Here is a 15839-nt window from a genome sequence, read left to right on the forward strand (position 1 = left end):
GCCAAGGCTAACTAAGGCTGTGTGGGTCATCGGGCAGGCGTGCGTTTGCTTCTGACTGGCTTCAACTTGATCGAGGGAACCTGCTGAAGAGCATGGAGTCAGGGGTTTGTATAAGACGGCAAAGGGGGGTTTGCCGGAAACAGCCACAATTGATGCTGCTTTCGGTAATCGTTGGCCAGTCCTCCCACCACGCACTAACCTACTTAGACCCACGCACCACCAAAGGGACAAAAACCCTCATTCTTGCTCTCTATTTAGTAGTGGATATAATTTCAGGACACATACTACTAGTACATAATAAGCTAAACAGAAGGTAAAATACAATCATGGAACTGAAAATAACACATCAGTGACTGATTGTGAGAATAAATGTGCGCCCTCCCTTAATGCTCAACATTTAGTTCATAAAAGTGCACTTCTGAAGCCGAATCTCCCTGGTTATAGTTACCAGCCTTGAAGTACGACCTGGGCGAATCCAAAGAGTATGTATCCAGTTTCTGCGGTGCCGCTCCGTTGATGCTGACGCTCAACTCGTCCGACTCATATCGAATCTCATACGAAAATCTCTCCCCAACAGAGACATTTCCCACCTTCGTGAAGATACTGTTGCCCCCATCGCGCGTCTTTTCAACTCCCATAACTAGATCACCCGATTTGCTGTAATAGAGCTCGCAGACGGGCTTAGTCGAGATGGTGTCATCGATGTGGATCTGACCGATGACAGTGCCGTGGGACCCATCATCCGGTGTTGGTACAGTGACGGTGGCCTTCAGTCGGTTCTTCGGCGCGGATGGACTCCAGCTAGCCTTATCACCGCTATCAAAGCTGAGCTCACGGAGTTCAGTGCGACAGTGTTTGCTATTGGGGGTCGTCACGCAGGCGGTAGAGGAAGGAGAACCGGGGACTTTCATCACTAGGGCTCCATCCTTGCTGTCGGTGTAGAAAACTCCAGACTCCTGGTACCCATCGCAGCCTTTCAGTTGAGATGGCGTTTTGGTCGCGGGATGGCCAGTTTTGCCAGTGGGGAGCTGGAGATTCCAGTACGACAGGTCAAAATTGCCTCCTGGTGCACATTTTGGATCGAGGGCGGCAGCTCCTTCAACGGCGAGACAAAGGACGACAGCTGTAAGAGCCGACTTGAGTATCATCTTGCGGTATCTAGCTCTCAGCGATGGAGAAATACAATACAGGCACGCTCCAGCTCGAATATACGAATATATATGCACGGTTGTGGGACAGAGTCGAGACCGCGTCCTGACTCCTAGTACTCATTTTGGGGGCCATTTTCTATGCCGCCGTAGTATTGCGAGGTCACATTCGGAACCTTCAAGACTAGGGTGTAAGATCGTCAGATCCTGCTAGGCCTTCGCATTGTTCTCCATTTCGACCCATCGGGGCGTTTTCAACATCCGAGTGCCGATCCTTTAAAGGGAATCTTTTCTATTTGGATCTTATTCTTTACCGATTATACTCATCTTCCATATCCAGGGTCATTCCTCGTTAGGTTATATCTAATAGGGGCAGAAATAAGTCCTATTAAGCTTCAATCTTACTATTCCTCTCTCCTTTTGTATGATTCGATAAATCCTCAGATGTAGCAGATCCCATCAATGCACTTGTAGTGACTGTCAGATACTATCTACGCTGCTACTGACTACAGATACGCAGCTATAGCTGACGCCCAGAAGAATACATATACATCAATACTTTAAGCCTTCAGACCAGCAACCAATTTATCCCCCAGCTCCTTGATACTCTCCTCGAAGGACTCAGTACTGTCTGCCTTCCAGTCAGCGCTCTTTCCAGGAACCGCCTCTTTACCAGTGAAACCAATGTAGAGAACATCATTCGGCTCATGGCCACTGTCCCCAGAGGGGTCCTCCTCAGGGAAGCAGAGTTCTGCCATCGAAAGAGAAGCTTCTCCGGTTGCAGTATGGCCATTGGTATCGCCCCAAATACCATAGAACTGTGAGTTAAAAATTAGACCCATATGTGTGTGTAATATGCATGAAGCGGCACGTACCAGCTTTTTGTTGCAGACAACAGCCATTACACTCAATGGCTCCATTCCATGTTTGCGTGGATCAAATTCTGGGTCATCGCCATCATCGTTCTCATTTCCAAAGACCACATATGGGTGGATGTTTGCATCCAAGTCATCAATCCCAAGCTTCTGAACCTCATCCTTCCAGCGGGTTTCACCCTGACCGGAGTGATCATTGGAGCACTTGCCAGCGTGTCTATTCGCTCCATCACAGTCAATGTCCATATCCGCATATTGGCCTCCATTCTTCGACGAATGAAGATAGATCGCGTTGGGGATATCGCCACAGTAGGAGAAGGACTTCCCATCATGGGAATGACCATTGTCGTAGCCACCCTGCAGTTCTTTGGAGCACTTTCCGCTCTGAATAGGACAATTGTGTTATCGGAAGAACATTGTAAGAGTACAAATGAATGGAATTAGACAACGTACCTTATGCTTCTCGTAGATCTGCTTCAGATTCTCTGGTAGATCATACGCAGTAGCACCAGTTGCCAGCGCAATAGCGACGATTCCCGCGAAGTGCATCTTTGATGAAGTTGATAAATTATCAATTATTGACTGTTTGTTATTGAAGACGGAAATCCTCTGATATCTTGATTTATGTTCGAAGTAGTTGACCCTTTTATACCTGGGCATTGCTATCTTGATTTCAGCATGACTAACTATTTTTACAATTGACACAAATAACGGCCCCAAATCCTATAGACGCCCCGTTACTACTCTGCAGTAAGCATCCCTGAAGCCATATCATTGGCTTTTCCGTGAAAATATCCACTTTTATGGTTCATGGTGAGACTACCCCTGGATAATCACACGTTTTCCCAACGTCGTATCCGGGCTTTAATATATCCACTGTTGTCCAAGCGGTTTAGAATACACCAATGAGTGCATAGGGGGCTGCATGATCGACAGTGTTCGTCCAAATTCGTCCTGAAGAGCTTTAAGGACTGGATAATCCGGAGTGTCTGTCCAGCAGCTAATTGCTTTTGGTTTAGCCCACAGTGAATCCCACAGAATTGGTGTAGGATCGAGAGTACTATGACCCTAGACCTCTGCGAGGCTATGTTTCAGAGGAAGGAAAGTGAGATACGGGCTGAACACCCGACAGATGATCACTAGTATGCATCATCTGATCACTCTTATGCCTGTACTACTATTCTACCCTAACCTTACAAGTATAGAGCTTGGGTTGAGTTTAGAGCTCTGCTATATATGTTTGCTTGATAAATATTCATTGTCAACCAGGTTTTATCTACCCTATGACTGAGGCAATACCCAAAATTCTGGGTAGCAATCAGTCGCCTTGTATATAATACGGTTTCCGAGGTATAAAATCCTTTTCTAGGATTCTGAATCCTTCTTTTAAAGAATAGATTGTGCCTGACAAACCAAAACTGGGGCCATTGAGGAGGCTTTCGGGGCCTACCGATGGCTCGGATAGCTCCCGACTTAATAAGGGTATGCTCCAATTAAACGGTCCTCGGCAGCTTACCGATGACATCGGCTCTGCCGATGAAGTCTATAAGTAAATCCGGGGTCGAGTGGAGCAGCAGTGGGATGGTTTCAGTGGTTAAAGCCTGGCTACGGAGCGAAGTAGTTGACCGTTGAAAGTTGGCCTCCCAGTATTGAGCCTTGAGGTGGTAAAACTGGCCTAGCTTTTTGAATCAACAACATTAAAGTACTGGTAGTAGTACTCTTCAGAGTTTCACGGCCGGATTGACCTCCCGATCAAGTGAAAGAAAATCCTCTCATTCGCCATATTTTTCTATAAACACCGTAGTGAGTATACTTATTGTATGAGTTTGATAAAACGGAAGCGACGCCTGATGGGTGGTGTTTAACTATGCAAGAAGCTTCTCCCTGACCCTTAGCTCCGTAGAACCCACAGCCGTCGCAAGCTTACTTGTAAAATCACAGAACTGTTCAAGCAAATCGAGGGCTGCGCGCTCAGGGAAGAAGTCATCCCAGTAGCGGACGCGGAGCTCATAATCCGAAGGAGAAAGAACCACGATTGCGACTACATCTTGCAATTCGTCAGCCATACTGCGCATAACTCATTGACTTGATCTGGGAGTCCTATCTCTGTAGGTTCGTGCGACTTGAGAAGTTGGAGTCGAACTCTTTTGGTTCCTTGTCATGGCCATCATGGCTGGTTGCACCGTCAGACATGTATTCAATAGCTGGTGATTGTCGACCCCAGTGGCCTCAATGATACTCAACAAAGACGTATGCTGGTGATAGTTGCGTTCCGCCATGGCCAGCTGGTTCAACCGGCGGATGTCACTCAATTCGGACGTAGTTGGATGAACTGACTTGACGTGAAGGAGACATGAAAGAGAGCTAAAGAGTGGGCCGACCACCTGGACGATCTCCGGGACAGACAGGACTTAGAACCTCCAAAACAGACATATGTAGATCCAATAGACTGGGTATGCGCCTCCCTAAGCCGATCAGGGATTATCCCGATATACTAACCTAGACACTTAAAAGCATCTTAATTAGATTATAAGGGCCAATCAGGTGGTTATAATCGGATGCCCACTGGAAAGATTTGCCCGAGAAACCATCAGTGTGATACAACTCCGGTTTGTAAGTATATATGATCCAGTACGCCCCCAAGCTTATCGTCCAATTTTTCTCACCAACTGCAAATCTGGCTTTTGATTTGGATGTACGAGGTGTGAAGACATTGAGGAGAACAGCGGGTGCTGAGGTATTCCTTGACCGGGGTTAAGTTACAGTGGAGGAGCCGTAGCATCAGTTGATCAAACCATATATATTTCTACCAGTTGGAAGGAGTTTTGGTGGTTTTTCTACAATCAGCGCATGAGCGGCTTCAGCTGGCTATCCTCTGAAGGTGTCTCGTTGGCCATTCAGTCCACTAGGCTACCAGCTTGTGGAATGGTATGAAGATTACCAATATCATGAACTTGACCCCAGCTCTCACGGAGCGTAGAATGCGTGGCATAGGAACACATCGTCGCGACATCTGTGTGACGCGTCCTCTTGCTCTCTCCGGAATAACCTACATCCGTACCTCTCTGCCTTAGGTGTCCACTTTCCTATTTTTATCGTATGATTGCCCTTAAGTCGTCGAAGAGGGTCAAGGAATTACAACTCAACCCTTAACCTCACGACAATGTACTCCGTACTGGCAACTGCCCGAGGACTTACTGTGCAACCAGTAATACCGATCGGGTTCCTTATTCCGTGTGTTATATGCTGAAGCAGCAGCCTTCGATACCGGTCGGCTTCGCTTAACATAGTCATCAAGTATTTTCTTCTTCGCATCTCATCTTCAGTGTCCACTATGCACAGACTCATGCCTACTTTTAGCCGGTCCATGAAGCGTAACGCTTTAACACGCATTCCACGCGTAAGTTCAGATATATGCGGATATATCAAGCAAACCTGAAGGCTGAGCTAACGGCTACAAGGCGCTAGCGATGTAAACTTTGGCGTGGATTCTCTACAACCAATTCCCCTTACACCCTTGAGTGGCAGAATACTCTTGCACTCAAGAGGGATTTGAAAACCTTGACAAAAAAAATCTTTCCGTACACTGCGTTGGTCATAGAAATCTGATTCCGAACCGTGACCGTAGCCGTGGTTGGTGCATTCTACCGTTCAAGAGGATTGTTATCCGATCTTATTTTCCGATATTGGTATATGGCGCCTTAGAAGTTCACGCCGAATGTGAGGACCAGTCACGTCGGAGACGTCCCAATAAGTTAGAAAGACGACCCACTCTCAAACTATGCGGGTCGATACTGTCTCCAGCTGATTTCCGCTTTCTGAACGACCGGGCTAAGGCATTTTCCACCGCAGCAAAGCACCGTATGGTTCGTTGCATCCGTGGAGCCATTTGGGACCAACCGATATTAATGGGTCTCATCGACTGGGCACGTCGAATAGAAGCCGGTTCCATTGTCACTCACGGAAAGCGTTTATGGAGATTGAGGAATGAGACCCAGGGGTACCTTCCCCTTTAGCATGACCATCCAAACGCGATCATGTTGGACTGACTCGGTTACTACTGCGACATGACGCGGATGGACTTATCCCAAGTTCGCACGTCCCCTTCGGCCAAAAGTCGATGCCGACCATACTCCGTAGAGATTAAAACTGGGGACAAATCTCCGATTTCGCGGGCGAACCACGTCAGGATATCCGACGGTGGTCTACCTATGAGAACTCAAACATGACCTGCAGGCTGCAGGGCGTCAAGGGAAGCCAACATCATATCGTTCAAAGTTCGAACCCCACTCACGTGGCCAGCTCGATATGATCGGGAAGCTGTGCGTCAGGCATTTACTGGAAAACGGGGCTGGTCCACATTGTATGAACCAGTCCCGGGCGTTTGTCACCTTGGGGGGCAACCCAGGCGATATTGGATACCTCGAGCAAGGCGCCGATCCGAATTAACGTGATGGGGATAATACCCGGCCCCCATGGTCTTACGCCGCCGAATGGGGATACTTTTCCGTAATCTGCCTTCTCTGCGATCATCCCGACGGTCCTTTTAATCTGCAGGGCCAAGAAGAGAACAGGCCTTGCACTGGGCAGCAAGTCCGAGAGCCTACTGTGTCAGAGTGCTGATCCGAACCTACGATTACGGGACCAAAAAGCCTGAAGCGCCGCTGGATTTTGACAGTTGACGTAGTCACCACGTGAGTAAAAGCCGTTGGATGTCTCCTGGACTTCTATATGGGGGCAGATCGGCGGTTTACAGAGCTCGAGATAGTAGATATGGTCCTATGATCGTACGTCAAAGAGGATCGGATTATTTTTAAACAAATCAGGTCCAGCAAACGATCGCTCGGCTGGATAGATCTCTTTGTCACCGTATAATTAATTTTGGAAGTTTTTCCCTACGATCTCCATGCTCCTACCATTGAGCACAGACTTTGCCTGTAGTGATATATATATATATTACGTAGGTGGAAAGAGATGATCATCTCCTGGAGTATTATTACCCTCTGGTCTACCTTCCTCGTCGTCGATTTAACCGATCTCTCGGCAGCACAGGGCCTCCAGATCAGGCACAGACCTACACGCGCCTAAAACTTTTGGCGAACGACCGTTTGCAGCGAGAAATTTGCCACGAGTTGACCGGAATGGGATACCATGAAGGGCAAGACGCTTGCAACCGAAAGGATTCTGGCATGACGATTAGTCAGAGCGCCGGCCGTAACACGTGAGAGCAGGCAATATGACACCCAAGGAAAAAAAAATAAATAAAAAGAAAAAGGCCAAAAAGAAGCAAAAACAAGAAAAACAAAAGCAATGCGAAGAAAAAACCAAGCAAAAACCAAGCGAAAGAAAGCAAACCGAAGGAAAAACTCTGCCGTCCATGGAGAAAAGCTCGTGACGACGGCTCGGTCATTGGTCGGTGGGCACACCGCGCGGGCAGAATTTTACATTAGGGTTACATTAATTTGCTACGATGATCCACTCCCAAAGCAGTCAGGTGGAGCAAAATATTGGCAATTATTGGCAAATAGGCTTGTCCCTCGGCCAAGAAGGCTTAGCTGGAAACGCAGGTCTTCCGACTCCCGAGGCAGTAAGACGACAAAGAGGGAAGGTGTCGAAATTTCGTAAGGCTCAGCCAAGTTAGCCAACACCCCCGGAGCCCGTATAGGATTCATGGGGTCTGGGGTTCGCCTATATAACAACTAGAAATTATAGCATGTGATGATGTAGGTGGCTGATGTTGCCCCCATCTTTGACAATCAACTCCGAAGCGGAGAAAAGTGATTTCCCCCAGACGTTTGGCACATTCCACACCGTTTCGCTCCAATATACGGCATCCCTTCGGTGTGGCAACCCGGCTGACGGCCTTCCCGTGTAGGTTCGGAGGGAAAAGCGAGTAGGGGAACGTAAAAGTAAGGGAAAGACACAAAGGATACTGGAGACAAGAATACTCGTATCGGCCGCACTCCGTAAGCATCGGTGGCCTTTTCATTGCAGGAGCCAAGGATTTCAGGCGGAAAAGGCGCACTCCTACTGGAGAGAGAAAGAGGAAAATTCATACCCTGACCCACGAAACCCCCCGAATTTGCCCGTGGAAAGGATGGTCGGGTATGATTCCTTTTGGAGCAACAGTATAGATGATCCTCCGCCGCTTACGGCACTGATCCACCCGTGTCCATAGGGTTTGAACCAACCGGACTCTGACTCTGGCGGCATGAGGCAGACGGGCTCATAAGAGGAACCAGTAGGCTTCACTGCGACCGGTCCGATCCGACTCCCCATGTGGAAACGTGAAAGCACATGTGGTGGAGTCAGATTCGGCCAACTTTCTCTTTTGCTGGCGCCATTTCCGGGTGCGGGCGAAAATTTCACCATGGGGAACCCCATCTTTCGAGCCCTCCGCATTGTTCTGATTCGGCAATCCTACTTGACCTCTCCGCATGGCCCCTGAGCCTGGAGGGTAACGCTAAGCCTTTGGCGAAGCCTTATTGGGTCCTTGGCTCTCTGGGCGGCTCGCGAAACATGCCCGTACTGCCAACCCTTCAGCGTCATCTGCAGACTTTTTTCTCTTGGCTAATTCAAACGTCGGATGCCTAAGAAGTAGATAAATCCCGGCGATCCCAAATTTGGGCCCCAGATGTACTTCTCAGGAATGACTTTGTCCTCGTCCTGGTGCTTGTCTTGATTTCCTCCTCCCCCCTCCCTCGAGCCTGTTATCCACAGATTATAGGATAGGTACAGTCGAGACACACAGTTAAACATGTGGACAACCACCTGTGGCTTTCGGGGCCGAAAGCTCCGTCTAGCCATCACCATCACCGCCGTCCTCGGTTTCTCGCTCTTCGGTTACGATCAGGGTCTGATGTCCGGTATTATCGCCGGTACTGAGTTTACGAAAGAGTTCAAACCGCTATACATCCCCGGCGACGCCACAGAGGCGTACAAGTCGCATGTCTCGGTTCTCCAAGGTGCGGTCACAGCTTGCTATGAATTGGGCTGTTTCTTCGGTGCCATTTTCACCATGATGTTCGGTGAGCGGATTGGTCGTACACCTTTGCTAGTGGCTGGTGGTATTATTATGGCTGTCGGTGCCTTGATCTCCACCGTTTCTTTCGGTCCTCACTGGGGTCTGGGCCAATTCGTTATTGGTCGTGTGATTTCAGGTCTTGGAAACGGTATGGATACTGCTACGATTCCAGTTTGGCAGTCGGAATGTTCTAAGGCCCATAACCGTGGTTTCCTTGTCTGTTTCGAAGGTGCCATTATCGCCGTTGGCACGTTTGTCGCCTACTGGATTGATTTCGGTCTCTCATATGTGGATTCCTCGGTTCAGTGGCGGTTCCCCGTGGCCTTCCAGATTCTCTTTGCCGTCTTCGTGACTGCCGGCGCTCTTATGCTGCCCGAGTCTCCTCGATGGTTTGTTATGCGGGGATATGATAAGGAAGCTTGCGAGGTGCTTGGTGCTCTTAGCGATCTTCCTGCCGATTCGGAGGAGGTGCTCGCCGATTTCAACCTGATGAAGGCTGACCTTGCTGCTACCGAGGATAGCAAGGCCAGTTGGAAAACACTCTTTACCTTTGGCAAGACCCAAGAGTTCCAGCGTATGATGATTGGTTGCTCTGGCCAGTTCTTCCAACAATTCACCGGATGCAACGCCGCTATCTACTACTCTACCCTGTTGTTCGAGAACAACCTGCACTTGGAGAAACGTCTCTCGTTGATTATGGGTGGTGTCTTTGCTACCGTCTACGCCCTTGCTACTATTCCTTCTTTCTTTATGATTGAGAAGGTCGGTCGTCGCAAGCTGTTCTTGATTGGTTTTGCGGGTCAGGGTCTCAGTTTCATTATTACTATGGGCTGCCTGATTAAGGACACTTCGGAGAACGCTAAGGGTGCTGCCGTCGGTATCTTCCTCTTTATTGTCTTTTTCGCCTTCACGACTCTCCCCTTGCCCTGGATCTACCCTCCCGAGATCAACCCGCTCCGTACCCGTACTATGGCTGCCTCTGCCTCCACTTGCACCAACTGGATCTGCAACTTTGCCGTCGTCATGTTCACTCCTGTCTTCTCCTCTGCCAGTCCCTGGGGTATTTACCTCTTCTTTGCCCTGGTCAACTTCACCGCTATTCCTTTCGCCTGGTTTTTCTACTGTGAGACTGCTGGCCGTGCGCTGGAGGAGATTGACATTATCTTTGCGAAGGCCCACGTGGAAGGCAAATGGGCTTACCAGATCGCCAACACCCTGCCCAAGCTCACCCCCGAACAGATGTCTCAGATGGCGACCGAGCTGGGCTTGGATGTGTCGACGCAGCCCGTCGCCTATGGCGCTGAGAAGGCTGAGCTTGCTCTTAGCAGTGGCGAGAGCCAGGAAAAACAGACTGCTAATTAGATTCGCTGTTTTATGCAACAGACGAGAGCCGTGAACCGGCGGACCGTTTGCTTTAGGAGGAGTTCCAACCTGGAGACGGAACGCCTGATGTCGTGGCTTCATGGCCACTCCGCTGGATAATCCGCGAGTGGTTTCCATTGTCTTACTCATACCCCCATCGTTATTATTATTTTTATATTATCCATTCATATATATCTCTATATGTTTGTTTTCATAATGTCCATAGATTTTCACAATTGTGATACCGATACTCAATGGTTCATTTGATTGATGTTACGATGTTTACATTTCCGTAGTCATCTGTTGTAGAATAACCACCAACGGTCCTGGATCTTCGGTGGTCATCATGCCATGGATATATTTTCGAAAGTCCAGGAGCCCATCTTTGCGTGGCACAACCGGCAGCTCCAAATGAACCCCTTGTACCTTGTGGACAATGCGTTACTGGCCGGACATTTCATTTGCAAGGTCTGTCCTGTATGGCTTTCTAATAAGCTTGACTCCTGGACGTCTTTCGCCTAGAGGAACCTATGACCTGATAACGAGCTTGCGCGCCACAGCTGTTTACAACCATAGTCTCTCCTTGTGGAGTGCTGTTCGGTTAGCGAAACCCCCAATAACTTTGTATTTATCAGTTGATATATCCGCCTTCGACATTATATTCAGTTATAGCGAGGACTCGACGCATTGCTACTACTCATTTATTCGGAAGATGTCCCGACTGCTACCGGAGAGAATATGTTTGGCGTACTAGTTAGTCCTTTAGTTGATGTGGGCACCAACTTCTTAGATTCTTCGGTAGGTTGACTGTGGTGCGTAGTGCATTTGTGTCCCATGGCTAAAGGTAGATAAACCATAGAGGTGTGCACGCGTTTAACCAGGAAGTATGCTACTTCACTCCTGTTCTTCCAGAAGTAAAGGAATCCATTCTTCGGACGCCGAAGCAGAGAAAATATAAAATCATGCCAATCTTGACTGAGCTGCTTAAATAGGCGGAGGGCTGTCATTGCTAACCGGTTTCTTCCACAATCATGCTGAATACGTTCAGGCATCATCCAAAGCAGTTTCCCGTTTAGGACTTTGATATACTCAATATATAGAGAGAGTCGTGGAATACGATGAGAATTTACTACGAACTACGTGCATCAATGATTTCCGTCGATAGCCGAAAACTGCAAACCCTGCAAACCCTGGGCGCTGGCACGTGCTATGTTCAGATTTTGCCTCAGGCATTACTTAGCAGTGCAATGATCAAGACAGCGAAGGCGATGGCTAAACTAAGGGTACTAAAGCTACATGTGCCCCCGCATGAGTCTCTTACCACAGACAGCCTTCTGGCTCTCTACTCATACTCGTACAAACAGGCCCAATAAGGTCTAGTTAACAGTACATTTCTGCGATTAATCCTATATTGGACGGTTGCTTTGGACGGGGGGAATTAGGGACGGAGATCTGCCTCGCAATATCAGAACTCGGAGAGTGATCATGTCATCCTTTACTAAGTACAGGAAGCTCTGGTCAAGCTTGAGTATATAATGTACTCGGTCTCTGCACAAGAAAGGAAGAAGGTACATATCCACTTTTTTTCACTCCCCCCTTTTTAGAGCGTCGCCAAGCTTACTTACTAACAAGCTACGTTACTGGAACAAATTTGATTTCCAGATTATTCGTATGCACAAGCTGTTCTTTCTGCACTTTTCCCTCGATCCAGGCAGCATAACAGATGCTTACCGGCTGTTGGGAGGACGATATTTATACGTTCGCCACAAGGACCTAACGAGTTCACCAACAATCCTTTCTCCCACCAACGTAACCTGCCAAATAACATCTCGGACAAATTTACTCCGTTAACAGGTGAGGGACTAGTAAGTGGGGCTGTCTCTTATCTGATCATTTGATTAGATTATCTCTGCCTTGCCAAGCTATCCCATTCCTTTTGGATAGTAGTGCATCGTCCAGCCTTGATTGTAGAACAGCCGAAATACGAGGGCTGGGCTGCTTTTACCTAATCCCGTGCTGTAAGACCGTAGAATGCCGCTGTTGCCGTGCGAAAAGACGGGATGCCAATCTAGACTTCTGCAAAGGCTCCTTCATGAAGTATAGCCTATCCTCAATAACCCGCAAAACGCCACCAGGGCATGTCAGGACCTTGCCTTTTGACCCTACGATATCCCTCGCTAATTCGGCCCATGCGTCTCCACTATGTATGCTACTATAACCGAGGCCCCCGGTCGTAACGTATTACTATCAACATCATGCCATGAGAAACATACCCGGGGAGAACATTGATAACGCCTACTGTGGCCCACTAAAGCTTGCTGTGCTCCTTACCTCACAGTGTTATGGTATAGTGAGAAACTAACGCATAGCGTTTAGCGGTCATGGCATGAGAATCGAGGAATTCATAGATAATTCATTGGGCGGAACTAGGCATATGGTGGAGTTTTTCTTACCAGAGCAATATCAGTTAGTGCAACAGGTACTGCATGATGAAGAATCTAATCACACTAACTTAGCCCCGACCCCGCACTCGTGTAGAAGTCGATGTCGCGTATAATAGCAGTGACATTGGAAGAAGCATTTGTGCAATGATTTCAATTCGCGGTCGTCAACATGACATGATCTCCAATGTCGAATCCTTCTGTTGGCCCTAACGGGACGCTTGCTGTACGGACGCTTCCGCTAGCAGACAGACAGAGATAACAGTCGAGAAAAGCACTAAACCAGGATGTCCATAAATTAAGTCCGCCTGTGAAGAGGGGCATGGCTCCACTCTTTCCTAGGCTTTTACATTTAAGCCTGGTTTCCGGCAAACTCTTTTCACTTTCGTAGACTCATAAGGCCCTGACCTCTGTTGAAATCTACTTACTTGTCTCTGCTAGACGCAGCCACCTCTGTCATAACCCGCCGAATGGACCATAGAACAACGAAGTCATCTGGAGCTGTGACTGGCCAAAGCACTCGGAAAGACGACGCCATTATCACTCAGGTCAGCAGGGGTGTGATGGCCAGCAAGGCCTTCCTCGAGGAAGGGGGCCGCTCGGATGAAGAGAGGCAATGTGCCATTAAAGGAGACGCGCACTTCCATCGCCTCGGTTGGAAACGGCTTACTGTCGTTTCCATAGTCGAGGGCATTGCTCTTGGGAGCTTGGGCTTACCTTATGCATTCGCCACTCTTGGCATGGTTGCAGGGGTGATCATGACAATCGGTATCGGCTTTGTTGCGATGTATGCAAGCTACAACATTGGACAGGTAAAGCTCAAGTACCCTGAGATCGCTCATTATGCAGATGTCGGGCGGCTACTTCTGGGAAACCTTGGATCGAAGATCTTTATAGCCAGTTTCGTTTGCCTGCTGATATTCGTTGTTGGATCGCACTGCTTGACCGGTGCCATCGCCTTTAAAACCATCACACAAAGTGACGTGTGCTCGGTCGTCTTTAGCATCACGTCTGCTGCAATATTGCTGATACTTGCGATTCCCCCGGCATTTGCAGATGTCGCCATATTAGGCTACATTGACTTTGCCTCGATCATTCTAGCGATTGGGGTCACGATGATAGCCACTGGGGTTCAAAATGCGAACGGTTCCGGTGGGTTTAATGTCGGTCTTGCTGCTTGGTCGCCGTGGCCAAAGGAAGGAATCACTTTCGCAGAGGCTATCGTATCCACCAACAGTATTGTATTCGCCTATTCCTTCGGTGGCTGCTTACCATCGTTCATGGAAGAAATGCACACCCCAGAGGACTACATCAAGACCCTCTGGTGGCTCGGAGGCATTCAAATCGTTATTTATACTCTAACAGGCTCGCTTATCTACGCATTCGTGGGACAGGAGGTGCAGTCCCCTGCTCTACTGTCAGCAGGTCCTGTTATCTCAAGGGTCGTTTTCGGTATCGCGCTTCCAGTGATCTTCATCTCGGGCTCGATCAACACCACGGTGGTCTGTCGGTATATCCACGGAAAGGTATATCGCAACTCAGTTGTCCGGTACATCAATACCCCAAGAGGCTGGATTACATGGCTTGGACTTGTGCTTTTCGTTACCATTCTCGCGTGGGTTATTGCCGAGGCCATCCCTGTCTTCTCTGAGCTACTATCTATCATTTCATCACTATTCGTTTCGGGCTTATCCTTCTATCTCCCACCAGTCATATGGTACGTTCTTCTTAGGGAGGGTGCATGGTACGAAAAGCACAACTTGAAGACTGCTATGTACAATCTCGTGGTGTTTATTGTTGGGATGATCGTCTTTGGATGCGGCACGTACGCCAGCATTGCCGAGCTGGTGAGCTCCCTCTTTTTTTACTTCTCCTGCTTATGGGATGCTAACGTAAACTTTGGCAGGTTCATAAGTTCGAGTCAAATTCCATTAGCAAGCCATTCACGTGTTCTGCTTGAACCTGAGCAAAGAATGCTCTTTGCATTGTCCTTTATTCTGGTCATCAAGGGATGGGTGATGAGAATAGGAGGCATTCCCTAGTGATCATGGCTACAGGCAAAATGAGCTGCATATCGACATAAAATAGCTCTTTGGCATTAACTTCATGTTTTTGGCTGCTGTTATGAGGGCCTCTACACAAGGGGTACTATAAGTGCAAGAATCACTTGTTATGTCTGATATGTGATGGTTCGGGCCAGCTTCTTGCGAGTGGATAGGAGTTCTTATTTCACGCTACTTTCTCAACGGCATCATAGGCCAGGTACAGTACGTAACTCGGGCACCTGGTGATTACTATTGCATGGCGATATGGGTATCACTTCAATGATGGCTCCACCGTTCGAGCCCAAAATCTCAACGAACAGGCAGTCGTATTATAGACAATCCGTCATTGCGTGTCTCGCCAAAGCCATGTTTCCCAATACATCGAATAGTAGTAATGTACTAATATTTGTCCGCAACAGGGGCTAACACCCTTCTGCCCAAGCCGACTCGGCAGAGGTCCAATGAGAAGTGGTTTTAGGTAACATAAAATGGCCGGTTGCTGCCAGTAAATGACGTGACGAAGGGCTAGAATGAGAATAACCACTAGGACGGGGGTCACCAGAGTGGGTCGGACTGCCACTGATAAGCATCTAGCGTGCTGCTTGTTCATAAAGCCAAGTTTCTCCGATGCAGCACTAGGGGCTATATTACTAGGGCCAGGCGATAAGACCTCCAAGGAGCCAATGCTACCTGGTACGACATGGCAGCTAAGCATGCGCCATATCGTGGACATCCAACCAGGCTGCTCCATCTCCCCTGGGACTCATGCACACTAATCTATCTTCCTTCGCCTAGCACTATCGCCGCCGGGCGTCCGCCCACCTGCCCTCGCTGTCTCACACTGCACGCACAAGCTAAGCCTGTAGGACCCAATATAAGGATGCTTGTAGCCTACCAGTTCGCATCTTGTGGTATCCGAAACGCCTATCTCTGTCCCCACAGAG

General features: G+C 48.5%; 4 protein-coding genes across 4 annotated transcripts; 2 read left to right on the forward strand and 2 right to left on the reverse strand.

Annotated features, from left to right (window-relative positions):
• Nucleotides 1-383: 383 nt before the first annotated feature.
• On the reverse strand, nucleotides 384-1148 carry AO090020000698 (polysaccharide lyase family 7 protein; the record flags this gene model as incomplete). The annotated part of the gene is made up of 1 exon (XM_001824922.1): nucleotides 384-1148. The coding sequence occupies one exon, from the start codon at nucleotides 1146-1148 to the stop codon at nucleotides 384-386; it is 765 nt and encodes a 254-aa protein (XP_001824974.1).
• A 560-nt stretch (nucleotides 1149-1708) lies between these two features.
• Nucleotides 1709-2572, reverse strand: AO090020000697 (glycoside hydrolase family 75 protein; the record flags this gene model as incomplete). The annotated part of the gene is made up of 3 exons (XM_001824921.1): nucleotides 1709-1966; nucleotides 2024-2407; nucleotides 2477-2572. The coding sequence occupies 3 exons, from the start codon at nucleotides 2570-2572 to the stop codon at nucleotides 1709-1711; spliced, it is 738 nt and encodes a 245-aa protein (XP_001824973.1).
• Nucleotides 2573-8780: 6208 nt separating this feature from the next.
• Nucleotides 8781-10409, forward strand: AO090020000696 (uncharacterized protein; the record flags this gene model as incomplete). Its single annotated transcript, XM_001824920.3, has 1 exon — nucleotides 8781-10409. The coding sequence occupies one exon, from the start codon at nucleotides 8781-8783 to the stop codon at nucleotides 10407-10409; it is 1629 nt and encodes a 542-aa protein (XP_001824972.1).
• Nucleotides 10410-13965: 3556 nt separating this feature from the next.
• Nucleotides 13966-14810, forward strand: AO090020000695 (uncharacterized protein; the record flags this gene model as incomplete). The annotated part of the gene is made up of 2 exons (XM_001824919.3): nucleotides 13966-14697; nucleotides 14757-14810. 2 exons carry the CDS (start codon nucleotides 13966-13968, stop codon nucleotides 14808-14810), a joined length of 786 nt encoding a protein of 261 aa, XP_001824971.3.
• Between the last annotated feature and the right edge of the window lie 1029 nt (nucleotides 14811-15839).

This window comes from Aspergillus oryzae, chromosome 6 (assembly GCF_000184455.2).
Source record: "Aspergillus oryzae RIB40 DNA, chromosome 6".
NCBI classification, from domain to species: Eukaryota; Fungi; Ascomycota; class Eurotiomycetes; order Eurotiales; family Aspergillaceae; genus Aspergillus; species Aspergillus oryzae.